This window comes from Heterocephalus glaber, unplaced genomic scaffold (genome assembly GCF_053883595.1).
Source record: "Heterocephalus glaber isolate CG9 unplaced genomic scaffold, H.glaber_assembly_v1.0 deba00001610, whole genome shotgun sequence".
Classification (NCBI taxonomy): Eukaryota; Metazoa; Chordata; class Mammalia; order Rodentia; family Bathyergidae; genus Heterocephalus; species Heterocephalus glaber.
In genome coordinates, this window is record NW_028258381.1 from 24,319,931 (window position 1) to 24,347,624 (window position 27,694).

General features: G+C 43.4%; 1 protein-coding gene and 1 pseudogene across 3 annotated transcripts; both read right to left on the reverse strand.

Moving 5' to 3' along the window:
• Positions 1-27,664, reverse strand: Stag3 (STAG3 cohesin complex component). Of its 3 annotated transcripts, XR_002393274.2 has the most exons (35): positions 27,202-27,664; positions 25,739-25,924; positions 24,635-24,737; positions 24,038-24,154; positions 20,060-20,156; positions 19,284-19,360; positions 18,708-18,912; positions 18,136-18,287; positions 14,385-14,458; positions 13,090-13,213; positions 12,475-12,573; positions 12,229-12,308; positions 11,817-11,924; positions 11,435-11,549; positions 10,890-10,995; positions 10,636-10,739; positions 10,297-10,389; positions 10,095-10,184; positions 9,713-9,913; positions 9,529-9,599; positions 9,340-9,427; positions 8,693-8,773; positions 8,521-8,613; positions 8,212-8,380; positions 7,966-8,102; positions 7,119-7,220; positions 6,472-6,620; positions 6,131-6,277; positions 5,880-6,037; positions 3,635-3,797; positions 3,296-3,397; positions 2,955-3,033; positions 1,549-1,620; positions 1,085-1,337; positions 1-177 (listed from the first exon to the last, which is right to left on the reverse strand). XR_002393274.2 is itself a non-coding variant. In XM_021254518.2 (34 exons), the coding sequence occupies exons 2-34, from the start codon at positions 25,912-25,914 to the stop codon at positions 1,329-1,331; spliced, it is 3,741 nt and encodes a 1,246-aa protein (XP_021110177.2). In that variant the 5' UTR covers positions 25,915-25,924; positions 27,202-27,664; the 3' UTR covers positions 945-1,328. The 3 variants fall into 3 exon arrangements, 2 of the variants coding, with proteins under 2 accessions (XP_021110177.2, XP_004840270.2); XM_021254518.2 differs by lacking the exon at positions 1-177 and having other exon boundaries at positions 945-1,337; XM_004840213.3 differs by lacking the exon at positions 1-177 and having other exon boundaries at positions 945-1,337; positions 6,131-6,259; positions 27,202-27,660.
• On the reverse strand, positions 23,111-23,205 carry LOC147822655 (U2 spliceosomal RNA; annotated as a pseudogene).
• Positions 27,665-27,694: the final 30 nt, after the last annotated feature.

Sequence of the window (27,694 nt, forward strand, 5' to 3'; positions counted from 1 at the left end):
TTCAACTTTTAGCTTTTATTTGGGGGGTAGGACTGGGGAAGAAGATGGGAACAGTGTAGGAGGTGGAAGGACGAAGAAATGGTTCTGGCTGAGTGAATGGCCTGGTCACTGAACTCATCCTTCTTTTTGCACAACAGGTTGGATGGCTGTTCCAGCCTGGAAGACCACAGTGAGAACCTGTAATTAAAGAGATATCCAGAATGGGGACAAATTGGAAATCGAATCTAAAAAGAAAAGTTGAAGGGCTCCCTTGAGCTACAGAAGAAAACAGTGAAAGCAGAAAGAGACCCAGCAGTCTTCATACCTGTGGCTGCTTGTCAGAGGGAAAGGGGCACAGGGGTCCTCTACTGCTGCAAAAGGCAAAACAGGAGCTACGTGGCAAGTCCCAGTTTCAAGGAGACAGGTCTCCCAAGGCAATTTGGGGGCCATCTAGGTGAGGGATGGCAATGGCAACGAGAACAGACCAGAGAGATGCCTTGAAGGACTGGCTGAGCAAGGCAAGGATGAAGGCAGAGTCGAGGACTGGGTCTGGCTTGGACACAGAGTAACTTCAGTTTCCTCTTAACTCTCAGCTATTGTGAGTCTATAAAATTTTAACTTAGGACAAGTGTCTTTTGGGGTGAGAGGGTGAAACTACCCTGGGAACAAACAGATCAAGTCTGTCAACACACATGGGCTGGGCTGGCCTCAGCAGGTGTGACAGGGAGTTTTTACAAGGTCCCTCCCCTAGCTTCCTTCACCCCAACTCAAACCCTTACCACTCAATTGCTCGGAGATCCCCAAACTCTCCTCTGTATCTGTGCCTCTGCCCCACCCATCTCTGCCTTGACAGCCTTCATACAAAGCCCCCGGGGGGAACTGGCACCTATAACATGGGCTATGTTCCAGGCAACCTAAGAACCAGATCTCCATCAGCATGACAAACTCAAACCACACCTGGAAACTGGCTGATTCAAACACGTTTACTGAGCTACCACTTGGGCTTGGAGGAAACTGGGGAAGAAGTCCCAAACAGACAGAAAACCAGGGGCTCATTTAACTCAAGAAGCTGGTGCTCTTCTCCAATGTGGAAGCAAAGCCCCACCTCACTCCAATCACAGCAGAAACAGAGATCAGCACCACAGCACATCAGGGAGGATGGGGACTCTCAGCTTCTCTACACCTCTGGAGAGGAGGCTTGGTGAGAAAGGCAAAGCCACCTCTCCTCCTCAGAGGCAAGAGCTGAGGCCTCAAGAAACTCTTCATTTTGCTTCTTCCTCCTCTTTGTCTTTTCCAAGTGGTCATGTCCTTGAGGTGGGGAATGGTGAAGGGAGGGGCACAGGGTCTGGTCAGAAATCCTGTAATGAAAAGGATGAAAGGAAGATACAGTCATCACAAGATTCCAAAGGGGAAACAGAAGACTGCATGCCCTTGGTTGAACCTAACTTCCCCTGCTAAAGCTCCAGAGACCACCAGAGGGCCACCCAAGGGCTTTAGCCTTTCTGTCCACTTGACAGGTTGCCCAGCAGCATTTCCAAGGACACAATCCCTGGCTCCAGGCACACTCACCTCTATGTTCAGCTCTGTGGAATCCAGTAGGTCCAGTCCATGTTCACTGAGGGAAGAGTGGCTACCAGGTTGCTAGAGGGAATGGTGTCAAATCAGCAAGGTCTTTCTTCACTCCCTCCCAGCACAAACAGCACTGCTCTGTGTGCAGTTATGTAGGAACAAGCCCCAGGAGCTGCCCAGCACCCATTACAGAAGCAATTCCTCTCTTGACCTGTCACCTGAACCCCTTAAATACATTCAGTTTTGCAGCCAGAGAATAGGATTCTCCAAGGACTTTAGGATAGGCTCTGAATAGAAGAGAGTCCTTGATTGCTGGTCTCTGGTATGAGGATGTCATTGTTTGGATTTTCCTCTGAGCGCAAGGCCTCCATTCTCCTGTTTTATTCTGTTCTTTCCCCTTCCCAGAGCAGAGAAGAGAGCAGAAGGGTAAGATAAAGACACACAGCCTGTTCTGGACTGAAATGTCTATGTTCCCCTTGAAGCCAGATGTTGGAATCTTAACCCCCGAAATGCAGGACAGTATTAGGACATGGGACCTTTGGGAAGTGATTACATCAGGCAGTGGATCCTTCATGAATGGGATCAGTCCCTAAGAAGCCAGAGGGCCACTATGCTCTTTTTTCCGTGAGAGCAGACAAGACATCAGACAGTGTGCAACCCATAGGAGGCCACATTAGAACCTGACCTTAAGACTTCTGGCCTCCTTGGACTTCCAGCAAATGTCTATTGCTTATAAGCCACCAGTCTGTGGTGTTATGTTATGGCAGCAGGAAATAAGACATAGCGTTTTGCAGTTTATAAGGTGCTTGTACTTGGTAGTTCGTATAAAATCTCCAATGTAAAGATGAGGAAACAGAATGAGAAGGGGTAATGAGCTAATCTGATGTGGAACTGAGGACTCACACTCAGGTCACCTCACTCTAAGCTCTGTATTTTTTCCCTACTACAATGGAACCTTCCTCCAGGGGAAGCAAGGAGCCAGGGAGTGGAGTGACAAGGACAGGGACAGGCAGCCCTCTTGGGAGAGAGGAGAGAAGGGAGGGGCATGGCTGTGTTTGGGAGCTGCATGAATGCCCTGAGAGGGGGGAATCTGATGATCTTCCATGCCTGCCTCCAGGGCTCCTTCTACTCAAACAAGGTTCAGAGACACCAATACTTACTTGGCTGGAAAGGGAGAGTTTTCATAATCCTGTTATTTTTATTTTCCTCACTTCTCTAATAAAAGCAAAGTCCAAGAACAGTCCACAGCAACTTACAACCTTTCCTCCTTTCTTCTATGATTCTTTCAAAAAGTCCTCAGTAATGTTCAAAGCCAAAGGCATCATCAGGGCTGAGAGGATTCCTGTGCTGTTCCTATCTATCAGCTTCCAGGTCTAGAGCAAAAAGGGAATGCTGGATCCACATACCTTCTTTGTATTCTGCCATTCTTCACTTGATTCATCCAGACTTTCTAGCTCTTCTTCATCCTCTTCCATAAGGCTGAGTCTACAGATAGTGGCAAAGAATAGATGCTTCCAAACTGTTCCTTAAGGACTCCTGAGAGTTTCACAGAGGCACCAGGGAAAAGCAGTAGGCAGGAAGTAAAGTACTCCTGCCTCAGTGGGAGCACCTTTCTATATTTTAGGCCCTCACACTATATTGGAAGGAAGCATTCTGGGGCTCAGAGAAGCTCAGGCTAGGAAGAGAATCTCCTCAGGATGAGTGACAGATAGGAAGTGAGGACAGAAGAAGATGAGGAAAAGCTCACCGGGTCAGCTTGTTGTCCAGACCAGGCCCTGAAGGGCTGGATGAAGTCTGAAAATACTGTGCACCTGAGAACCTCGGCCTCTGGGTACCTGAGAGGAACCGGCTGTTGAGAAAGAAGCAGAATCAGTGACAGGAAACAAAAAAGTAAAGGATAAAAAGAAGAGGTATTAAGGAGAGAAAAGCTCAGAGTGTGAGGAGAAAAAGACATCATAAAGCTAAAAGAAAAAAAGATAAGATTAGAGAAAAAAATAAATATTAGTGAAGCACTGAAGGAAGTGGGTGTGCTGCAGGGGACTGAAGAGAAACACCAACCCTCGGACCAGTCTCCCCTCAGCTTTACCTTTGGCTGAACTCTGATTCCAAGCCATCTTCTTCTTCAGTCTCTCCCAGCACCCCCAGGGGCTGCTTGCTCTTCACAGCAGTGGAAGTGAGGGTAGGTGTGGGTGGGACACTGTTGAGCTGCAAGCTTTCTTCTTGGTCTGCTCTCTGATGCTTGCTGGGGCCTGCAAGGAAGCAGATGTATACAGCAGGTAGCCCAGGGACCTGCCATAGTCTAATTTTTTTTTTTTGGTACCGGAGATCGAACTCGGGTCCTTGCGCTTGGTGCAGCAGGCGGCGAAACCACTGAGCTAAATCCCCGGCCCCAAAAAATGTTCTTCTAGTTTTCTGGAGTTTTTTTGTTTTTTGTTTTTGGTACCAGGGATTGAACTCGGGTCCTTGTGCTTGCGGGGCAGGTGGTGGAACCACAGAACTAAATCCCCGGCCCTGTCTAATTTTTAAGACCTAGGCAGGATTTAGTAAGGGAAAGTTAAACAGAAGAGAATGGAAAACTTATACATCCTCATTCTGTTCTACCTCAAAAATAAGCAGAGTCCTCCATACTGAATGTGCAGCCCAACACACTACAGAATAAGGCTTGTAGGATCATATCTGAACCTTGTCCAAGAACAACTCACTACACAGCTTAGAAAACAAGATGGAAAGAGATACTCTAAGTATCCATTTCACAGATAAACAGTAACATGCAAAGATGAATGTGGACAGGGTTAGATTCACTACAACTGAAAGGTCTGAATCAAGCAAATCAGTGGACATCTGAAATCCTATCCATTCTAGAGTTTTGTGGTTAGAAAAGCTTAAAATACAAACAGTTTTTGGACTAGAGGCTACAGTGGACCCATGAGGGATAGAGGGGGCAGGAAAATGGGACACAGGATTTTCTGAGAGCCAAAAGAGAGAGGGAGGAGGAATGGGCAAGGAGAGAGAGGGAGAGAGGGAGAGAGGGAGAGAGGGAGAGAGGGAGAGAGGGAGAGAGGGAGAGAGGGAGAGAGGGAGAGAGGGAGAGAGGGAGAGAGGGAGAGAGGGAGAGAGGGAGAGAGGGAGAGAGGGAGAGAGGGAGAGAGGGAGAGAGGGAGAGAGGGAGAGAGGGAGAGAGGGAGAGAGGGGAAGAGGGAGGGAGGGAGAGGGAGAAAGAAAGAGAGAGACACACACACACACACAGACAAATGACAGTGTAGTTCTGGTGGGAAGGCTGAATAGACGATCTGCTGTTCTCTGCAGACTGGAAAAGGCAGAGGTAGACAACTCTAAAGGTTATTACCTGAGGTTCTCATTCCCCGAGAAAACCCAGATGGATGCTATTTTAAAGTAAAAGTGAAGTGAAGTCCACTCAAAAACTTGTACATGAATCTTAACATCACCATGTTTAACGGTCAAGAAATGGAAACAACTCGAATGTCAATCAACTGATGAATAGCTACAGTAAGGTACAGTATATCTATACAATGGAATATATTCTGCTATAAAAGTGAGGTACTGATACACACTAAAACATGGATAAACCCTGAAACATGGTAAGTAAAAGAAATCAGACACACAAGGCCACATTTAGACAATGTGTCTAGAACAGGCAAATTCCGAGATAGGAAGATTAGTGATACCCACTAGGGCTGGGAGTTTGAGGAGAATCAGAGGTGACTGCTAATGGGAAGTACATGATTTCTTCTGCAGTGATGAAAAATGTTCTAAAAGGAGAAAGTGGTAATGGCTGCACTGCTTAGTGAATATACTAAAAACTATCAATGCATATACTTCAAAAGGGTAAGTTTTATGGTATATAGTGAATTATATCTCAACAAACCTGTAACATTTAAAAAGTCACATTTAAAAATACATACTAGAAAATAATATATCAAACTCATTTCTAGGATATTATCACTTAGTACGACACTATGATTTAAAAAATCAAAGAAAAAACTGTCAATTATAAGGCAGGTGGTGATCTGAAGATAAAAAAAATTCACAAAGGTTTTGCAAAAAATCTTGAAAACAATGGAATACAAGCTGTGGGGGGAGGATCCCAAATGTACAGATTAGTTAAATCTTTGGTTTTATTATTGTCATTCGCTATTTTTAGTTAGCTAGCTAAACCTTGAAGCAAAACACCCTTAATTCCAGTACTTGCTTAATGAAATATTTCGCAGAGCAGAAGCTTGATGAAGTCAAAGACCGTCTCCTGCTCATCTAAGCAATGGCAACCAGGCCCACCATGCCAAGCATGCTGATGCCCACCCCCAGCCGTCTACCTTCAATACGCCTCTTCTTGGAGCGGGAGTGGCCCTGAGGGTTGGCCTCTGCTGTGCTCTCTACAGGGCTGAGGGAGTGGCGGTAAGTAGTGACCGGACCCCAGGGACAGCCAGGTGTTTGGGGGACACGCTGCAGACACTTTTCCAGGTAGGACAGTCTAAGAGAGGCATGGAGCAGAGAGGCTGAAGTGGCCACCAGATCCTCCCCAGGCCCTTCTCTAATCCACACTTCTACTCATCCATGAACTTACAGCAGCTGCTTGTCTTGATGGAAAAGGCGGGGAGAGAACTCTGAAAGGAGCTCCAGGAATGCCAGATTTGGGGGCTCATCAGAGGAGCCAGCTGGAGGAAGCTCGGACAAGGAGAACTTGATGCCTTCCCTTAGTGGGGCAAAATCACTTTAGGAAGATAGTCCCTTCCCCACTTCCCTCCCAGGGCTGGAACACCCTGTTCAAGCATGCCCTTCTGTCCCCCACTGTTTCTGACAGCATACCCTCCACCAATTTAACTGCTACTTCTTTCCAAGTTACTCTCCCTCCATGACCTTATACCCAGCCTTCCCTGAACCCAGCCCCAACCACTGCTTCCTCACCTGTGGAGCTTCATCACAATGTCACGGTTCTGCAGTTGCTGGGGTCCAAAGCTCAAGGCAAACTTCCGGGCCAGGTCCCTCATCTCCATGAAGGCTGGCAATTCACTTAGACCTTGGGGTCCCTGCTCCTGAAGCAGTTCTGTGTATAGCTGTGTCCAGGAGATGTGGCAAGTTTGGGGAAGGGAGGAACAGGGCAGCGCTAGAGAAGCACAGCATTCCCTTCTCTACTGAGAAATTCCAGAGTTGCCTGGAATGCCATCTATTTTGTATCTTTCCTCCCAGGACACTTCCCTAAGCCCTGACCCCCTTCACCACATGCAGTCTTTAGTCCTGCTCAATAAAAATAAAGACATCTGGAGGAGGACAAGGAAGGAGGCCGCTAGGGAACAATTTTCTGTCACTTCATTGTTGGCGCTCCCAGATCCTAACTGAGGGGTGATTTCTAGGGTTGGGCAAAAATTTCCCTGTTAGAAACAGATTTTCTAGGGGTCTCCTGGGTATGAAGAAGCCTGTCATATAAAGTAAGATTCAAAACAAGGAAATTTTTCCTCTTAAGGACCTTACATCCTAAGAGTTGAGAGCAAAAATGTGGAGACAATAGGGAGGGGTCCTGAAAGTCTTGAGGTCCTCTGGGCACAAGCAAGTACCTGCTTGAGACTCAGTAGCAGGATTCGGGAACAATGGCTTCGGTCAATCTGCCTTGCTCTGGTCAATGTTTCCTTGATAATGTCACCATAGTCATTATAAAACTGAGGGAGAGAAATGGAGACGGTACTGGTTAACAGTCTAAGATTTTCTTTTTTCTTTCATATCTGTAATCATGCCTCCTTCCCAAAGAGCAAGAATCAGGAAAACATGAATCTAACCATTAAATACCTCAGACTAGATCTCCTCTTTAACCAATAGGTGCAGAGCCCAAAAGAAATCACAGTTTAGGTAAAAATTTACAGAAGAAACTTTCCTGACTCCAATTCTTGGAGAAGAGGAGTGAGTGCCAGTGCCCACTCTCAGCCAGCCCAGAAGTCTGTGCATCTTTCCCCACCAGAAGGAAGCGCCATGGAACAGGGCTTGTGTTCTGTTCACTACGTCCTCGACACGGGAAGAGCTCAGTAACAGAACTGAGTCAGTGGGCTAAGACTGAGCTACCCACCTATGCATCTTGCAAAGACTGGTTCCTTCCTCCTCTTTTTTTTCCCTTCTTACATTACTCTAGTCTGTAGACTGGGTTTGAAGAAAAGCAGATTTTCAAGCAGGGAGAATAATCTATGCTCCCTGCAAAGAATGCGAATATCTTAGTAGCTTTTTCTCTGTATTTACTATGAAGTCTCTTTCCTTTGTCCCTTGATTCTAACTCCTACTCCCATTTCCTCTTCCTTCTCCTTTAAGCCTGATCCCCTAAGACCCACCCCACCTTCCTTTCTAAGATGTTGTGTTTGAGCTCAAGGCTGTGCTCTGCTTAGTCCCCTCTCCTTTGTGTTCAGACTCTCACAGTACCTTGTTGTAGTGTTTGAAAACATCCGAGGCTGCATCCAGCTCCAGTACCCCATAGAGCAACAGCTTGCAGAACCCAGCAAGGAGGCGGCGCCGCTGGTTCAGCTGCTCTATCTGCTTGTGATCATCCTGGGTCTGACCTGGGCCATACAGACAGAATGCAAACACAGCTTAGGGCTCTGCCCTAAATTCTTGAGCCAGGCCCAGTCCCAATCCCTTCGTATGCCACAGGCTTAAGAGTTGCAGTACCACTGCCCAGGTCTCCAGACTGAAGGAAGACGTGGTCCATGAGGAAGCTGGCTAATTCAGATTGGAGAGTAGCTTCTGGAAAAAAGATGAGGGGCCTAAGGAAATCTCGTCCCCCTGCAATCATCTGAGGGCTGAAGATGAGAAGCAGATCGGTCAATAAAACAAAAGCCTGTTGGGGGGAAAAAACAGGATGATTAAACAAAATAGAGTATTTGCTAAGGCTAGAAGTGCACAGCTAATTTCCCTGTGGAACAGGGAGGGACCAAGAGGGACGTTTCCCTTCTTGCTCCCACTTGAAAGAGTGCTCACCTGCTCCTGGATCTGCAGATCCACACCAGAGAGGTAGTTCTGGCAGAGTTCACAGACGGCCACCATTTTGCCCTTCAGACTCAACAACTGCTTCTGTGGAAAGAGCAGCTTGTAGGGAGAATGAAGACAACAGTTCCTCCTTCCTCATCTCCCTCTTTAGACCCATACTCACCTGGGAACCACCTGACCCAGAAATGTGGGTTAGTGTCCAGAGGATGGAAAAATAGACAAGAGTCAAGGCTGGTAGGATCACCTGTGACCATAAAATGCCAGAAAAACAAGGTCTGAGTGAGTAGAATGAGGGGCAGGTGGTGAGCGAATGAGGGCAAGGCACAAACGATGCGGGGGGGGGGGAGAGCCTGACACACACATACCCACAGCTGCAACTACCCATACAATAGTGAAGAAGAGAGAAAATGAGAATGGGGAAACCCAATTCCTTTTCTGGCAGAAAAGAACTGACATTTTGGACAATCTTCAGAGGCTCCTATCCTAGAGAAAAATATTCCTAATGCACTCAGTCAATATCTTTTTTCTCTCCAAGGAAACCCAAGGTTGATGTTTTCAGGCACTAAAACATGGTCTGCCTTCCAAGAGAGGAGGGGAAGGAGTGACCCCAACTGATCTTCCTCCATACATCTACTCCACACCCAGGGGACTGGTCCTGCCCTTAATAACACCTCTCCTGGGCTGGGGATTTAGCTCAGTGGTTTTGCTGCCTACTGCACAAGCACAAGGACCCAAGTTCAATCCCCTGTACAAAAAAAAAAAAAAAAAGAACACCTCTCCTGCCTCCACATCTCCAGCCTGTCTACCTGCCTGGTGTGGAACCTCTCCCGTGTCCACAGCCTTCCGGAGGAGACGGTAGCATGGGTCATAGAGCTCCCAGCGAGTCAGATCATGAGCACTTTGGGGGAAAAGGGAAACATTATACTGGAACAAAACAAAGGGAATCAACTCCACAGACACCAGGGGAAATAGGAAAGGGAGCAAGAGGGAGATGCTCACTTGTAAAAGGCAGAGAGACGTTTCAGAGTAGCTGTCAGACTGTATACCTCATCCTCATCTAGGAAAGACGACTGAAGAAGAAAGAAGGCCTATAGCAGGGTTGTCCCAAGAATGCACTGATTCATGCTCCCCATGGCCCTCTCCCTCTCGTTTGTGGTGTCCCACCATGTGCCTCAGCTCCTACCTGTAGCAGCTCCTCAAGCTCCTGCTGGAAGCGGTCGGTCAACAAGTCCACTAGTTGGCTGCGGGCAAAGTCAACCCGGCTGAAGAATGTGAACTCAGGCTTACAGAGCACATAGAGGGCTTGTGCACCAGCCTCAAGCACGGGGGGCTCTGTGTGCTTCACCACCACTTCTTGGAGCTGCTGCAAGAGCAGCTCCAGGTGCTGAGAGGGAAAGAGGTAACAGAAGACAGTGGGGAGGTGAGAAAGAACCAAAAGCTGTAAACTTCAAGGATGTCTACAAGAGGAAGACGATTCTACTAGGTTCTAGTAAAGCAGATGCTGCATGAATCCTTTCCTTCACAGGGGCCTAGTGAGGTATAAAGAATACATCTTCCTGCCTCACCTTCTCCAAGCGCCCAGTGCAGTAGATGCTGAGGTCAAAGTAGTTGAGGAGCTGGAGCAGGGGAGCAACCTTCTCTGCATCAGCTGAGAACTGTGGTGATAGAGACAGAGCTCTACTTATTAGCTAATAGGCTAATTCTTCTCCTCAGGGGCTATTTCCTTTCACTCTTTCATGCCCTTGTGCTGAACAGGGGATGCTTTACCTTGGCCAGGAGCTGAGGCAACAGGGGAATGAGATGCTCTGTCAGTTTCACCTTGTCATCAGCTTGGACCTTGCGTTCTTTAGCAGATAGGCCCTGGAATCAGTCATTTGGGGGTTAAGTAAAATGTGGAGAAACACTGGGTCCAGTGTTTCTATCTATCTGTGTATCCCTCCTCCCCATGATCTCTGCCCAGCAGTGCTTTTCATGTTTCTTTTTTCTGGAGATGGAATTCTCTAAGAGGCAGATAAAATGCCCTAACCCAGGACCTAAGAATAAGAATGGACACTACATGTCTGCCCTCAGTACTGCTCACCTACTTACGTGCCCCTCGTGCCATACCTTCCTCCCACTGACCCGCCCCACAGGCGGGTGACCCTCCACAGCTTGTCGGGCACTGGACACAAGGATTTCTATCAGCGTGTTCTCCTGCACGTCACTCAGGTCTAGGTTGGCAGGATGAATACAGACACAGTCACAGATCAGCCACTCCAAGAACCCTCCACCCCATGCCACCTCTCCTGTTTTTTACAAGTCTCTCAGTTTCACACTAGGAGGTCCAAGGTCCTCATCCCTGACTACCATGTGGCACGCACTCTGGTCCTTCTCCAGCAGCAGGCTTGTGAGACTCTCCCAGTCCTTGAGATGAGGCCCTGCACAATCCCACAGGCTGTCTACTAAGTAAGTGGCATGGTCATGGAGCTGTGGAGAAGGCACTGGGTAAGTTAATGATGTCATGTAAACTGTTCCAGAACTGGAAAGCTAATGCAGGAGGACTGCAAGTTTGAGCCCAGCCTGGACAACTCAGTAACTTAACAAGACCCTGTATCAAAAAAAGGACTGAATGGGCCGGGGATTTGGCTCAGTGGTTCCACCACCTGCCTTGCAAGCACAAGGATCCGAGTTTGATCCCTGATACCAAAAAGAAAAAAAAAAAAAAAAGGACTGGAAATGTAGCTCAGTGCAAAGGCCCTGGGTTCAATCCCCGGTACCACCAAAAGAAAAACCCTTCAAAATAAAAAACCCTTCTCCAGGAGGAAGTGGTTGTTAATAAACATCAACTTTTTCCCACAGTGCCCACCCATCCTTCTCTATTTGGAGGTTTTATGCACAACAGCTAGACATTCCATGCACACGTCACCTCAATCTCCATAAAAAAGTACAGCAGAAGGTGGAAGAAAGTCCTCTGGGCATGTGGACTTCGGTGTCGCTCTCTGCCAAAAACTGCTCTCATCTCGAACTCAGGGTAGAACAGCCTGGTGGGATAGACACAAAGAAAGGGCACAGCACAAAAGGACATAGCACAAAATGAGGAAGGCCAATTCACCACAGAGGGAAGAAAGGGTCCAAGGAACAAGCAAAGGGGAAAAAATGCAGAATGGGGGAAAACCCAAGGGGCTGAGAGGAAAGAGGATGCCAAGAGAGACTTTTAATAGGTTTGGGGCCTCCTAGACAGAACAGCAATGGATGAGAAAAAACAAGACAGGAGGATGTGAAAGAGATCCACAAGAAGCCCCACTCACTTCCAGTACAGAAACTCCCCTGCAGCAGCAGCTAGGGGGCGATGAGAAGCATACACGACAGGGTAGACGCTCTCACAGTCTGCACTGGTCAGCACACCTTCCATGTTCCTGTCGAGAAAAAAGGAGGAAGAGCAGGTGGGTGTGGATGCTGTCCTCCAGAATGATCAGGGTTTGAAGCAAAAACAAGGATATGACTCACAGAGAACTTTTAAATGAAGAGTGGAAGATAGAGGAGTGTGGAGAGTTAGAGAAGACAAGAAAGCTTCCCCCTTGAGGACCCTCAACTTGGGTGTAACCTCTGTCTTTCAACCTACACATAAGAGCCAACTTGTGAACAGTTGGGGACAGGACTCTGAAGGGGCCTGCCTGATGTTAAGTCTGAGGTGCTGCCTCCCCACTTGCCAGAACTCACTTCAGGATCAAGATCAGCAACCTGACGGCCTCCACTGCCACATCGTACTCTCTGTCCATGACCATGGAAACCATCCGATCCTGTCAGGAGAGCATCACTCTATCTCACTGAGCATCACATTATCTTATAAACTGAGAGACTCTAAAGACAGGATGCAGGAATAGAGCAACAAAAGAAAGATATCCACTGGGGAAAGGGGAACCACAAAGCAAGGAGCCAAGCGCAGGAGTGCTGTCCCTATCATACCTTGAAGCGGCTGGTGAACAGCTCCAGGCGAGCAGTCAGCTCCCGGTTGCTGTACAGCCCTTGCAGAGCTTTCAGGCATGTCAAACGGACATCCCGGTGCTGTCACGAAGGAACAAACAGGAAAAAGGAACATGACCCACTACTCACCTCACTAAGCTTCTGTATACCTCTTGCAGATTCCTCATTCTAGGTCTGGGTGCTCTCAACACGGAAGACTTCTGAGATGGAAGAGACCATAAACAGCTGTCCTTTTATTCAAAACACAAACACATCACAGAAGACTTGAGCAGGCATGAGAAAAAGGATCTCTGGCTACCAGTCTAGTATTTGTGTTATCACCAATCCAGCAATGACTTTCTGGCTTTTTCTTCATAGGGAAAGTTTTCTCCCTGTTACCTCCGCTTTGAAGGCATTTCATCTCCTGGACATGTCTTTCTCTCTTCTACCTCATCCTACCATCCCCAGTACTAGGGGAGTTTCAAGGTTCAGTGCCCTGATGACTTGATCATTACTCACTATGTGAAATGTCTAAGTGGCAGGACCAGGAAAAGGTGAGGTGTCCTGGAGCAGAGAAGATGAGGGGAACGAGGAAAAGGAGACTGATTTGACTCTCACCTTATCATGCAGGGTCCAGCCAATATATTTTAAATAGCTGTCAGTAAGGAAAGAGGTACCATAGCTTTGCATCCAACATCCAATCTCCTCAATGCAGATAGCACGGATCTCAGGAAGGATGTCCCTAGACAGAGACATAAACTATCACTTTCCAAATTCATTCTCATCCTACCAGGTAGTCCTCTCTCACTGAAGAATCTTTTCTGTGTAACTTTTTATTAACATATTAAATGTACACATTAATGGGATACAGGATGATATTTCCATAAATGTATATAATGTGCACTGAAGAATTTTTTAATGAGATACTGGGAATTAAACCCAGGACCTTCACTAAGTTGTAAATCCAGCACTTTATTTTTCATTTTGAGACAGGGTTTCACTAAGTTGCTAAGCCTGCCTCAACCTCCCAAGGTGTTGAGATTACAGGTGTACACCACCATGCCTTCCTAGCACTTTTGACAGAAAGCAGGTACCGGGACTTTCCTCTTCCCAATGTAAACACAAAATACACAGGAAAGTAAACACTTTTGAAGAGTGGAATCAGCATTGTACAATCTTATCTTTCACACCCTTTATAAAAACTGATTTTGAAAGTTCATTTAACTTTTGACTAAAGTATGCAGGTTTAGTTTCACTTCAAGAAAAGATTAAATCAGTCACAAGATTCCAAAAGGCAGAAGCTGAAATCCAAATGAAAGTGAAAAACTACTACAAATTCTGTTAAAGTTAATTCTACCTTTTTTTTTTGAGACAGAGTCTCACTATGCAGCCCAGGTTGGCCTTGAACTCACAGCAATCTTCCTCCTTCAACCTACCAAGTTCTGGGACTACAGATGTGCGCCACTATGCCCAGCCTAATTCTACCAGTGTTTTAAACAGTATAAAACTCTCTTGTTCTTCATACAGTGAAACAAGGAAGCTGGATTAGGAAAAGGCTTGCCGAGACACACACACACACCTCAGAAAAGCTACCTTTGTTCTTGTCCTTTCAACTCTCCAACACCAGAAAGATGGGAGACAGGCTGAGGCAGGTCCTGGGCAAAACTGGAGCAAGAAAATACTCAGCAATGCCTTAACCTTTTGTTTGCTCTCCCAGAAGAGCTTAAAGATCCTTTTTAGGTGGGGATAAATTAAAACTTAAGGTAACTCATTCTTTGTTAAGAGTTTTTACTCCAGCTGTGTTAGTTCTAGGACTAACCAAATAAATCAGGGTTACAGGAGGAGCACTGTCATGTCTACAGGCTCCACAACCAAGGAGAAGCTGCTTCAGAAAGAGGAGCCCAATCACTCACCTGTACCGATGGACAAAGACACCCCTGAAGATGGCGTTCATCATCCCCTCAATCTCCTCTTGATGCTCTTGGAGCTGAAGGACAAGGAAGAATAGATCAATCTCTCTTATACCCTAACAGCATAAGGTCACAAAAGATATAGAAAAGTACTACTTTCATTTTTATCTTGTTACAGGACATAGTGTGAACCTCAAATCCTATGTTCCCTCTTAAATTCTAGAAGAAATGATACAGTCAACTAATCCTCAGAGGTTTATTTTAGTTTGGTAAAAATACCCCCTTGTGTGCGTGGTTCTTCTCACTCTTCAGAAGCCCTAGCTGGCAGTATAAATGTTTTTGACTAATAGTAGGGAAAATTAATTTTTAATAAATGTGCTTTGATATAACCAGCAAAAAAGAAAAGCAAGAACTTATATCTGAGGTTCTCATCTGGGCCATTTTATCCCCCAGAGGTCATTCTGCAATATCTGAAAATATTTTTGGTTCTTACAATTAAGAGTAGGTAGCAGGGTGCTACTGGCTCCAGCAAAGGCAACAAATGCTGCTAAACATTCTACAAGAGCAGCTATGTCAGTGGTGCCTTTGCTAGGAAACCCTGGCTTAGATGAACAATACCAAAGAAGTAGAATTATAAGGACAAAAGGAACTTCTTTGAGACAAGAGATGCAATATCTTCAGTAAATCAATATATGGGAAAGAAATAAGAGGGAGGTAGATATTCCATGTAAGATTAAAAGTGGTTTAAGAAATATAACCACTGGGCCGAGGTTTAGCTCAGTGGTTTCGCCGCCTGCTGCGCAAGCGCAAGGACCTGAGTTTGATCCCCGGTACCAAAAATAAATAAATAAATAAATACATACATACATAAATAAGAAATACAACCACCATGTCCAATGCACAGGCCTTACTAAGATTCTGGTTGGAAAAAAAAAAGATTCTGGTTGGAATTAACCAGATATAAAAGGGATCTGGGAAACAAATGGGGGAAATGTAAGTATGAATTGGAATTAGAAAATACTAGGGTGGGCAGGGAAAGTAGCTCAGTGGCGCCATGCCTGCCTAGCAAGCACAAGGACCTGAGTTCAATTCCCACTACCACAGGAAAAAAAAAAAGAAGAAAATAGTAGCAAATCATTACTTTTTTTGGTATGAAAATGGTACTAAAATTATATAGGAATATGTTATTCTTTAGAGGACAAACTTAAGTGCTATATTGAAGGTTGAGGGATCAATGTGTCCATAACTTACTGTGAAAAAGCATAAAAAAGTCAAGAAAATACAGTGAAATATCAGTTGTTAAACCAAATGTTTATATGTTATTCAGTACACCAAATGTCTCTGGTTTTCTGAATGTCTGAAATTTTTCGCAATAAAGAAAAAGGAAGGAGGGGCCAGGGATTTGGCTCAGTGGTTCTGACACCTGCCTTGCAAGCCCAAGGACCTGAGTTCGATCCCCAGTACCAAAAAAAAGAAAGAAAAAGGAAGGAAAGGAGGAGGAAAACTAGATGATCAGTATCAAATTCTACAGAAGTCTGGAAAGGGGAGATAGAGGAAAAGACACTGGTTATAGTACTTAGAAAATCACTGGTTTAAAAGTAAAAGTCTCAAATAAATGGGGATAGAAGCTAGGTAGCAAAAAGGATTCAGCTGGATATTAAGGAAGGAAATACTACCCAAAAGGAAAGATTTAGGAGTAGATCACAGAGAAGTAGAATGAGGGAAGATTCAAGGGCCTTATACACACATTTATAAATGCAAGAGGAAAACACCAGTATGTATGGGTGGGGCTTTTATCAACAATAAAAAGGGGGAATTGGGCCGGGAGATTTAGCTCAGTGGTTCCACCGCCTGCCTTGCAAGCGGGAAGTCCCGAGCTCGATCCCCGGTACCAAAAAAATAAATAAATAAAATAAAATAAAATAAAAAGGGGGAATGATAATCGATCATTCAAAAGCCCAGAGAATACAAAAAAGAACTGCAGGGCTGGGGATTTAGCTCAGTGGTTTCGTCGCCTGCTGTGCAGGCGCAAGGACCCGAGTTCGATCCCCAGTTCCAAAAAAACAAAAAATAAAAAAGAACTGCACTAGTGTACACTAGTCCCTCTTTATCCATAGAGGATATATTCCATTATTCCCCCATAACCCTCACACACAGCAGATGCCTAAAACTGTGCATAATACTAAACCCTACACACACACACAAACACACACACACACATACACACACACACACACACACACACACAAAGTTGGGTATCCTCTGAAATGTTTGAAAGCAGAAATACTCCAGATTTCAGAACTTTTCAGATTTTGGAACATACTTTACTGATTAAGCAAACACAATCTGTAAGTCCAAAATCTGAAAAACTCCAAAATGCAAAAACTTTTGAGTGTTATATTGGTGCTCAAAAAATTTAGACTTTAGAGCACTTTTGAATTCAGATTTTTGATCAGCAACCTGTACTATGTTGTAAATTAGGTGCAGTAAGAGCTTAAAAACATAGAACAATTATAACTACATACTTATGTTAATGTAGTTTCTCTCTCAAAATATCTTCCTAAATTGTACATATTTTTGGACATTGGTTGACCATGACTAACTGAAACTATAGAAGCAAGCTCACAGATAACTGTGAATTAATATACATAGGCCTTTAAGATCATCCTGAGAGTGAAAAACAGCAAAAGAAAATGAAGGAATAGAAAGTTTCCTTCTGTAATGGTATAGGACAGAAAAGGTCTTTTATGAGGGCTGGAGAAACAGCCAATTGGCGCAGTTAGATATGGTGTGTCCCAGCAACCTCATGGCAAGGGAGTCTCAAATACTAACAGAGAGTGGGGAAGAAACTTCAGTGTTCCATTCATGATAGACACAGCTATTTAAAGTTTAATCGATATAGGGCCGGGGATTTAGCTCAGTGGTTCTGGCACCTGCCTCGCAAGCGCAAGGTCCCGAGTTCGATCCCCAGCACCAAAAAGAAAAAAAAAACTAAACTAAAAATTAAAGTTTAATCAATATAAAAGATTTTCTAAGGCTATGTCTTTCAGAGTGTTTGAGTCTAAAGGGAAACAAAGCAAATACCTACTATGTGCCAAACTAAGCAATTTCTCAACATCTCATTTAAATTCATGAAAATGTAGAATTACCCTTTTTTTGGTACTGGGGATTGAACTCAGGACCTTGTGCTTGCGAGCCAGGTGAAGAATTACCCTTTTTAAAGAAAAAGAAAACTGAAGCTTTGAGAGGTTGCTTTAAGGTCATAGAGCTAGCTGATGGCTATTTAGAACAGAACTCATACCAAGGAGTAAAAGTTAGGCCTGTGCTTTTCCCATTCCTTGACAACTTGGCTTCCCTGGTCAGGGGCTAGTTTTCACTACTCCTTTGGTAACTTGTACACTGTACATTTAACGTGAAGGTAAAAACTTAACTCCTTGTATGACAAGCAGGTTCAGCACCTTAGCACTTCTGATAAGGAGTGCAGACAACTGAAACTGAATAAAAGTGGAAATAAAGAGAACTCTAAATTCATTATTAGACATGATTTTGAGCTCCCATGCCAGAAACAAGATGAGCACACAATGACCTCACAGGGTGGGCCTGGTAAGTCATTTTCAGACTCCATTACTTCTGATCTGAAAGGCTGCTGGGGCCTGTGCATATGGAGAGAAGGGCCATAGCCTGATAAGGTGGTCTTGCAGGCAGTAGGGGATGGAAGCTGAGAGAGAGAGAAGCTGCAGGAAGTACTCCTCACCTCTTTGCGTTTCTCCAGGAGGCTCTCCAGCCTCTCAGGTGATCTCTGCTCTGGTCCTTTGTTTCTTTCAGACTCATACTGACGCTGACTGTTGTCTTTGTGCAGACTCAATTGGAGGGCAACTCTTACCAGGGAAGTCATCAGCTTCATGGCTTTGTCAGGAAAAACACAAGGAAATCATTAAGTCAGAAAAGTGTTGTGCAGGAAATCATTAAGTCAGAAAAGTGTTGTGCATGAATTCAAAAGAGAAGGGAAAAAGGGCAGAGAAAATGAAAAGCTAAAGGTGACCCTAAAGTTCTAAGACTTCATGTGCTGCAGTGGACTTTTTCCCCTAACTCTTTGGCTTTCTTTTAACCCTCAGTGTGTTCCCAGGGGTGAGTTATGAAAAAGATACTAAGACTGGAAATTGTTGCTGCAATCAATTCCCCTTTACACTAGTGAGAAACTAGATAAAAGCAATAAGGCATTGAAAAAAAGAGCTAAAATGAAGGTGGAAAAGGAGACCCAGAACCAGAGAAGAGAGGGCAGTCCTACCAATCCCCAACAAAGTCCACAAAGTAATGAGTGCTCACCAGCCAGGGTGCTAGTGTGACGGAAGGCACGGACTTGGGAATCCGAAAGGCCAGTGAGCAGAGAGATGAGGTTATCCATAGGAAAGCCATCATAGAGGAGGCTGTACTGGCACTGACAGACCAACATTTTCACAAACTCACAAAAGCTGCCCTGGAACTTCTTCCAGGATGGACCTGATGCTGTCAGGGGATAGTCCCCTGAGTCCTATGAAAAGGATGAGAAAGTTATAATCCAGTCCAAAAAACCACAAGGACTTGTCTGTCAAGACTCAATAGTACAGGAAAATGTATTTCTTCTTTTTTTTTTGGTACCGGGGATCGAACATGGGTCCTTGCGCTTGTGCAGCAGGCGGCAAAACCACTGAGCTAAATCCCCAGCCCTGAAATGTATTTCTAATATACTTCATTTCCCGTTGTTCTCCCAACTCCAGAGGCATAATATCTCTGGGTCCCTTTCAGCCACAAGAGATTGAACTTTTTCTTCGAAAAGCTATCCTATTTCCCAGAATCATAGAAAAGGACGTAATGGGTCTTGAATTTTAAAATGAAAGAAGTATCCTGGTCATCTTCATCCACCTCATTAAACTGTTCTGTCAGGTGCCGGATGACCTCTGAGTTGGACATCTTCTTGAACATCTCAGGGGTCACAGTGCCTAAAGAATGAAGGAGATGAGGTACTTAAAAGGAAAATAACAGGGCATTGTGTCACTGACAGATATATCTGAAGATGAATAGGGAACATACTGAAAAGCACTTAAGTGAGAAATCGAAAAACCTGACCCAGTCATAAGTTTTCTACCATCCAACTGTGGATCCTCTCTAGAAAACTCAAAGGAACCAAGCAGTGAGAAACCATGGCTTTAAAAAGTCTCCAAACTAATAATAATAAAAAAAGAAAACAAACTAAACCAGATGCTGGATTCTTATAATACAACCTGAATGACACTATCAGTCTATGAACTAAGCCATGGCATGTGGAGATCTAGGAGCTCCATAGCTTCAAAGGAAAAATATATGTGAAGAAGCTAGTGAGAAATAAAATAAGGGGTATTTCATTTACAAAACACTAATGGGCATCTGATAGTTCACTTTCAAATTTGTGAATATTATTATTACATAAGTGTGATTATTTTTGCCCAGGCTCTTGGGGAAAGACCCTGGGGAAAAACCAGCATTGCTCCCTACTAGAACACTTCCCTTATTTACTAATCAAAAATGTAGTTAAGTGAGACTCTTCTTATGTTTCACCTTCCTATTTATTTAGAAAATGTCTATAATCTTACTTTTTAAAATAACATTTCATAATGTAGGAATAAAAAGCTGAGGAAGAGAAATAGGTAGTATTTCTTCACCTTTACATCCACAAGATCGAATGAAAAAGTTAACGAGCTCCAGGAATCCTGTATCCTCATCTTGCTTGTAGCTTTCCAGCCACTCATCCACCAAAGACTAGGGGAAAAATGTGGATAATTAGAAGTAATTCTGGAGGGTCCCCATATAACTGCTAGAAGCAAATGCAGATTCCTCTCTTTAAAACCCACCTTTGACCCAGGCCCCAAAGAATAACAACACATACAGCTCCAGGAAAAATGAGTGAGTCACAGTAAAACCTAGTGAAACATTTAATTAAACAAGGCAATGGAAAGAATTAGAGAAATAGCAGAATTACATTCACAAATACTTTAGACGCTAAAGTTATCAGATTATAAATAATTATGTTTAGTATGATTAAAGAAAGAAGAAAAGCCCTAAAGTAGAAACAAAGAACAATCAAATTTGAAAATGGCCCAAAACTGTATTTATACAAAAAATAAAATCTAAAACTTCAACAGATGAAGCAAAAGCAGACCGGATACAGCAAAGCAGATGAGTGAACTGGAAGCTAAGTCAAAGGAAGTATCCAAAATACAGATCAGAAAGACAAACCGGCAGAAATACTGAAAGACATGAGAGACATGCTGATGAGACTGAGAAGTTCTAATGGGATCTCACTGAATTCTAGAAGATAACAAAATGAAGAAAAGTCAGTATTTGAAAATAATTTTCCATACATATCAAAAGGGACTGATCCTCTTCAGTCAGGAAGCTAATGGATCTCAAGCACAACAAACAAAAGGAAATTTACTCCTTCCTCTCGCGCCCTTCTCTCTTTTTTCCTCCCTTTCTTTACTTTCTTTCCTTTCTTCCTTCCTTTCCTTCTTTGGTTTTTTGAGACAGGGTCTCACTATGTAGTTCAGGCTGGCCTTGAACTCACAGTGATCCGATTGCCCCAGCCTCCCAAGTGCTGGGATTACATGCATGTGCCACCATACCTAGCCTACACTTTTAAACAACCTACATGACATCAGAACACAAAAGCAAAGTCTTCAAAATAAAGTAAAAAGATTACTTACAAAAGATCTGCATTTAGCACTTAAAAACTAATTTTTACAGATGAGATCTGTACAAATACATAGCCCTCAGCCACATATGGCTATTAAAATTAAAAATCCAATTTCTCAGTTGCACCAGCCACATGAAAGAGCCCAATAGTCACAGATGGATACTGATACTGAACATTTCCATCATTATAAAATGTTGTATTGGACATCATTAAATTAGACTAACACTGACTTTCAGAAGCAACAAGGGGAAACTAGTAGGCAGTGGAATAATTTCTTTAATGAGCTGAGAAAAAAAAAGTCATCCAAAAATTCTATAACTAATAAACAGACTTCTAAGAAAAAATTATTTCCATATAAGAAAAATCTGACAGTGTTTCTTTTTCATTTTTTTCCCATTAAGTTTATTCATACATTGTAGGTATACATTATGAACACATTCATCACTGGGAACTTATACTTGAATGTAATATATCTTGGTTCTTATTTTTTCTGATAGTGTTTGTTAACAAGCCTCTATATAAAGCTAACTTTACAGGACAAACTTTGGACATAAAGAAAATGACTCAATATGGGAGAGCTGAGATCCAAGGTATGATGAACAATGAAAATGGTAAAAATGTTATTAACAAACGTTGACTATATAAAACAATAAATGGTATTACCTGTTGGGGAAGGGAAATGGATAGATTTAAGATATACATCAGCACATAAATTGGAAGGGACAATTGGAGTTACAATGTACTCAGATCCTTGTAGAAGACAAGCAAAGGGAGAAAAAACACAGTAAAGGTAAGATAAAGGGGAGGCATACAATAGTAGAAATAAATTTAAATACATCAACAGTTATAATAAATATAAATGGATTAAATTCTCTAATTACAGATAAGCAAAATAAAGAACATAATCCAGATATATGTTGTATGTACAAGACAGACCCCAAACATACATAAAAAACAGTGAAAAGATAGAAAAAATATACTAGGCCATGGCCAGGGATTTAGCTCAGCGGTTTCACCGTCTGCTGTGCAAGTGCAAGGACCCGAGTTTGATCCCCGGTACCAAAAAAAAAAAAAAAAATATATATATATATATATATATATATACACAGACACACACACATATATATATATACACACACGTATATATACACACATATATACACATACATACTAGGCCAGTGGTGGTGAACCTATGGCATGCATGTTATTTGTTTTTCTTTTAAGAAAAAAAAAGTTAATTTCTGAGTACTTTTTTAAAAACTAAAACCTTAGTATTCAGTTTAATTACAGCACAGGCACTTTGCGATAAATAAGTGGGTTTGGGGTTGAAGTTTGGGCACTGATCTCTAAAAGGTTCACCACCACTGTACTAGGCAAATACTAACCAAAAATAAAGCTGGTGTTAAGGTATATTAACATCAAAACATCTTTTGGAAGTGTCAGTATGTAACAAAAGTTTAATTTACTGAATAGCTATACCAATTCTAAACCTATATGTATTTTTTTTTTTTTTTGTCTTTTTGAGACAGGGTTTTACTATGCAGTTCAGGCTCGCCCAGAACTCACTTTGTAGCCCAGGCTGGCCTCGAACTCTCAGTGATCTTCCTGACTCAGTCTTCTGAGTGCTGGGATTACAGGCATGCACCACCATGCCCAGCTATAGAAATTTTAAAATATCAAAATATCTAAGATAAACATAGGCATGGATACAAAAAGCATAACTGAAAAAAAATCAACATGATTTTAACACATCTCTCCTTATAACTTGACTAATTACACAGACCAAGACAAAATAAAACAAAAAAACAACAGCAGAGATATCAAAATAATATCATGTTTAACTTATTCAATCCCTATCAAGAGAACACTGTATCCAACAACTGGCAAACACACATCCTCTGCAAGTAACTGTATAGTGGTTTTGGTAACTGACTACTGAGTCATAAACCTGGGTCTCTATAAATTTCAAAGTGCGCATTCTCTGACTACTATGCAATAAAGTTAAAAATCACAAGAAAAATTTAGGTAGCAAAGTTCCATGTTTAAAAATTTAAAATACCTCCCTAAAACAATAAAAATCTACACTTGATCTTAGCCAAAAGGCCGAGAAGCGATAACACAATAAAAATCTATACACATTTCACATCAGTATGGATGAATCTCATACAATGCTAACTGAAACAAGTCACAGATAACCAAAGAAAAGATTCACTCACATAAATTGAGGAACATAATCACTAGTGGTTAATACTATAATGAAATACAAGAGAATAATTAACAGTATTCAGTCTAGTAGTTATTTCTGGGCAGTAAGGAGACTAGGGTGGAAAGAAGATACACACAGAGCCTCAGTGGCTCTATTTATGTTTCATCTCTTGAGCTAGGGGCTAGAGATGTAGGTGAACATTTTGTTTTTATTTTTTAAACTACATACAAGCAGGCCGGGGATTTAGCTCAGTGGTTCCAGCGCCTGCCGCGCAAGTGCAAGGTCCTGAGTTCAATCCCCGGTACCAAAAAAAAAACAAACACAAAACTACACACAAGCTTTACATCCTTTTAGATAATAAATATGCAATTAAAAACAAAAAATGAGAAAAAAATGAGAGGTAAAAATAATTAGATGTAACTGTCAGGCAGGGGTGCTAAAAAGTAAAAGGAGTGAACAAGCTGCCACCCATACTCAGGCTTTCTTCCTAGGTCATCAACATTTCTCTTTGCCTCCTCTATCAATCAATAAATGCAGAATTACTCTGTCCTGTGATTCCATTAGGAAAAAACCATTTTCATCTATGATCTCCCTTATATTCTGTAAGGATTCAATCCATGATGTCATCTTTCTTGACATTATGCTCACTAAAATGTCCATATCCAATTGATTTTGTAAACACGTGTTCTTACCTTATAAAGAGAGAGTATTAAGAAACAGAGGTGACATACTCTGCTTTACCTGCATATCACTTTTGGCAGCTTTCACGGCATCAAAGAGATCACAGGCTGGTAGCTCTGACTTTTTCTGGACCTTTCGACATATAATTTGGGACCCCTTCTTTGGATGTTTTGCCACCTAGTAAGTGTAAAAAGATCAGGCATAATAAAAAAGGAAAGTGATGTTATATTTGGTTTCTTCATTATCACCTATGTGGGCTTAAGCTGCTAATTCCACAGAAGAGTTTACCTTACGATCTCAACACTTGATTTTATATAACTGATTTTTACATTATTGTGAACCTTTTTTTTTTGAAAATTTCATAGGCCAGGGCCAGGGATTTAGCTCAGTGGTTCCGCCACCTGCCTTGAAAGCGCAAGGTCCCAAGTTTGATTCCCGGTACCAAAAAAAAAAAAAAAGTTCATAGGCCCCATTCTCATACCTCTATATTCTAGTATTCTATTATTTTTTTCTCTTCAAAATTTATCTTCTTCCTAATTTTGACCCTTAAAACTTTTTAAGTCTTATCTTTTCATTAATCCCGTCACCTGAGCCTCTTATGAGTTTTCTTTTGCTGCTTCCTATACCAGGTTCAAAACCAAAACAAAACTGACTCACTGGGGTTGTTTTGTGTGGTCGTTTTGCTCTTCTCTTCTTCACATTCCGCCTCAGGCTGTCTTCAAAGTCACTGCCTTCATCACCCGACAAAGAGGGACCAGCCCTATGAGGGAGTATGGCTCTCCTTAAATATCACCATCTCACTTCCTCTACATAAAGGTTAACTAATTATAATGCTCATGGCTCTAACTGTACCCTACCTCTGTGAGAAAACTATATTCAGATTTTAAGATGAGACGAGCTTGCAGCAATAGTTACAAGAAAGTAGGGGCACGTCTTAAAGCAAAATTTTCAGTTTCTTGAATGCAATAGAGATCAACTAGAAAATGAGATAGGTGAAGGACAACATTTTCCTAATATTCTCTCCAAATAAGGGAATCAAATGGTATTCATCAGCAGGGGAACTACTTTTCTGTGTGGCAAAAAGTCAGCATCACTCATTCATATGTCACTCATACGTAAACAGATTAATATGTATCTGGAGTTACATTTCACCCCTTGAAACACAACCACATGTTTTAGTGATTAAAGTTTGTAACACTGATATAATTTGATCTCCAACAGTAGCACTGACAGCAGCAGAAATGATTCAGGGAACCCCAATTAAAATAAAGAGACGATAAAATAAATCTTGTAGGAGAGTAGGGTGTTTTTCCTGGAAAAATGAAAACCAAGACATACTACTTTAACTTTCACAGAATAAACTCATAAACCATAAAAGGATAGATAGACTGGTTTACAAAATCTCAAAGGAAACTACAGGACACCAACTAAAATGTTGTCAGGCAACATATAAAACACTGTAATTTATTTGTAAATCTCCCACTCTCCAATCATCAACAGCATTTATATATGCTGAACACAGAAATGCATTCAAGATAGGTTGGGACAGCAAGCTGGACAGTATGTGCCCTCCACAAGGTGGAGGGCAGCCAAGAAATACCCAGCAGAGATGGAGCACATCACTGTTCTGAACCTTTTTCTGATGTTTTCATACAGTCCTACACATATTACAACCAGTTCAGGAAAGTGATAGACTGGAAAGCCGCTGAAGATACAGGAGGCAGCAGCAAAATCCTAAAACTTCTCACCAACTCCACTCACCCCTTGGAAGCCAGCTCTGAGTCCTTATCTTCACAGGGTAGATCGATAGAAGAACTAGAAGCCGACAAGGCCCTCTGCGCAACTCCCACAGTTCTTTGTAGTGAAGAGGACACACTACTGGGGGAGGAGGAGCTATGTAGCTGCGGGGAAGACCCCGAGGACTTTAAGGTAGGCATGCTGATCCAGCTGGGGGAAGAAAGAAGAGAGGAAAAGGCTCCTGCCACACCACTCCTCCATCGCTGGTACCGACCAACCCCCCTTCTCTCCAAAGGAACTGCTATAGAACTCATGGGGTGGGGTGGGTGGGGGTACCAAAAATAATGAAGAGTTGACCTAGCCTAGCCACATCAAAGGATTAAAGACACCAAGGTTCCCAAGCTTGAGCCCAGCCTGGGCAACTCAATCTCTTAGGAAGATTTAGTCTCAAAATAAAAATTTTAAAAGGGCTGGGGATGTAGCTCAGGGCGGAGGCCCTAGGTTCAACCCCCGGTACAGCAAAATAAAATAAAAATAAAGACACCACCACCTCAAGGGCTGGGAATGTAACTAAGCGGTACAGCGCTTGTCTAACATGTGTGACACCCTAGTTTCCATCTCCATTACAGAAAGAAAGAAAGAAAGAAAGAAAGAAAGAGAGAGAGAGAGAAAGAAAGAAAGAAAGAAGAATGAACCCCCTCCCCCATACACACTAAGTGGCTAGAGGTTCTGGAGCTGCTCCCCAAGCACCCTGAGTAGTAATAGCCACACCCCTCTTAGGGACTTCAGAAACTAGAAAATAAGGAGAAAAACACCAGGATGGGAAGCGCTTAAAATTTGGGCCTGGAGGGCCGGGGATTTAGCTCAGTGGTTTCGCCGCCTGCTGCGCAAACGCAGGGAACCAAGTTTGATCCCTGGTACCAAAAAACAAACAAAAATACTATATTTGCTTTGCATTCTTTCGGGCCAGGTATTTAGCTCAGTGGTTCTGGCGCCTGCCTCGCAAGCGCAAGGTCTTGAGTTTGATCCTCGGTACCAAAAAAAAAAAAAAAAAAAAAAAAATTGGGCCTGGAGGGGCCGGGGATTTAGTTCAGTGGTCCCATCACCTGCCTTCCAAGCACAAGGTCCCGAGTTCGATCCCCGGTACCAAAAACAAACAAACAAAAAACCCCTGGGGGATGGAGATGCCAAGTGGTGTGTTGTATTTTTCCTGAAGGGAACGTCTATGGGGAACACTAGGAAAACTTATTCAGGCTTCCAAACGCGTAACCATTCGTCTCTCAGGCTTGAGGTTCCCGCCGCTGCGGACCAGGCCCCAGAAGTACTGACATGGGGGGGGGGGTTCGCTTCATCTCTGGGCACCTAGGGTAGGGGACGGCGCATTCTTGAGCCAAAGGAGAACCTCACTGTCTGAGCCCGGAAGAGTGACTTCTAGACGAGAGCAAAGGTCACTGCCTGAGGTTCACCAGGTCCCTGTGGTCACCCACCTCCTTCACAGGAGTCTGCCACTTCCTTTTCAGCGGTGGAAGAGTCTAGAAAAACGCGGGAAGGCACGAGGCCCACTATGCGCAAGCGCGAGACCAACGTTCGGCTCAAGTTAGTCCTCGCGAGACTTGGGAGTGTGAGAGCACGTGCCGCCACGTTCCAGTCACGCTACTCCAGCTGTCTTGAGCAGCAGGCAGTTCTCAAGCGTGCAGTTCTGTCACTTGAGAGTGGAGGCCCGGGCTGCCAGCTGTAACCCTGTAGCACCCCGGCCCCGCCCCTTGTTCCATAAATTCCCACCATTGGCTGAACTTCGGACTAGACTAGTACTAACTCTTTCAATCTGGTTTCTCCACTGCAATAGGCTGGGTTCACCCAGACCCCGCCCTTCGAGCAGGAGTGCCACGCCCCCAAGAAAGGCCACGCCTCCGTGTGGCCTTGTCCCGCCCCCCTGCCGAGCTTCCCCACTACATTGGTTTAATTTTTCCTCTGGCCCCG

Excerpts from the sequence above, each read along its gene's own strand:
- Stag3 (XM_021254518.2), bottom strand. The coding sequence starts at position 25,914 with ATGCCTACCTTAAAGTCCTCGGGGTCTTCCCCGCAGCTACATAGCTCC. Across the intron at positions 11,550-11,816 it reads GGGGAGTTTCTGTACTGGAA|GCTGTTCTACCCTGAGTTCG; the intron begins GTGAGTGGGGCT and ends CTATCCCACCAG. Across the intron at positions 1,621-2,954 it reads AATGGCAGAATACAAAGAAG|CAACCTGGTAGCCACTCTTC; the intron begins GTATGTGGATCC and ends CATTCCCTCTAG.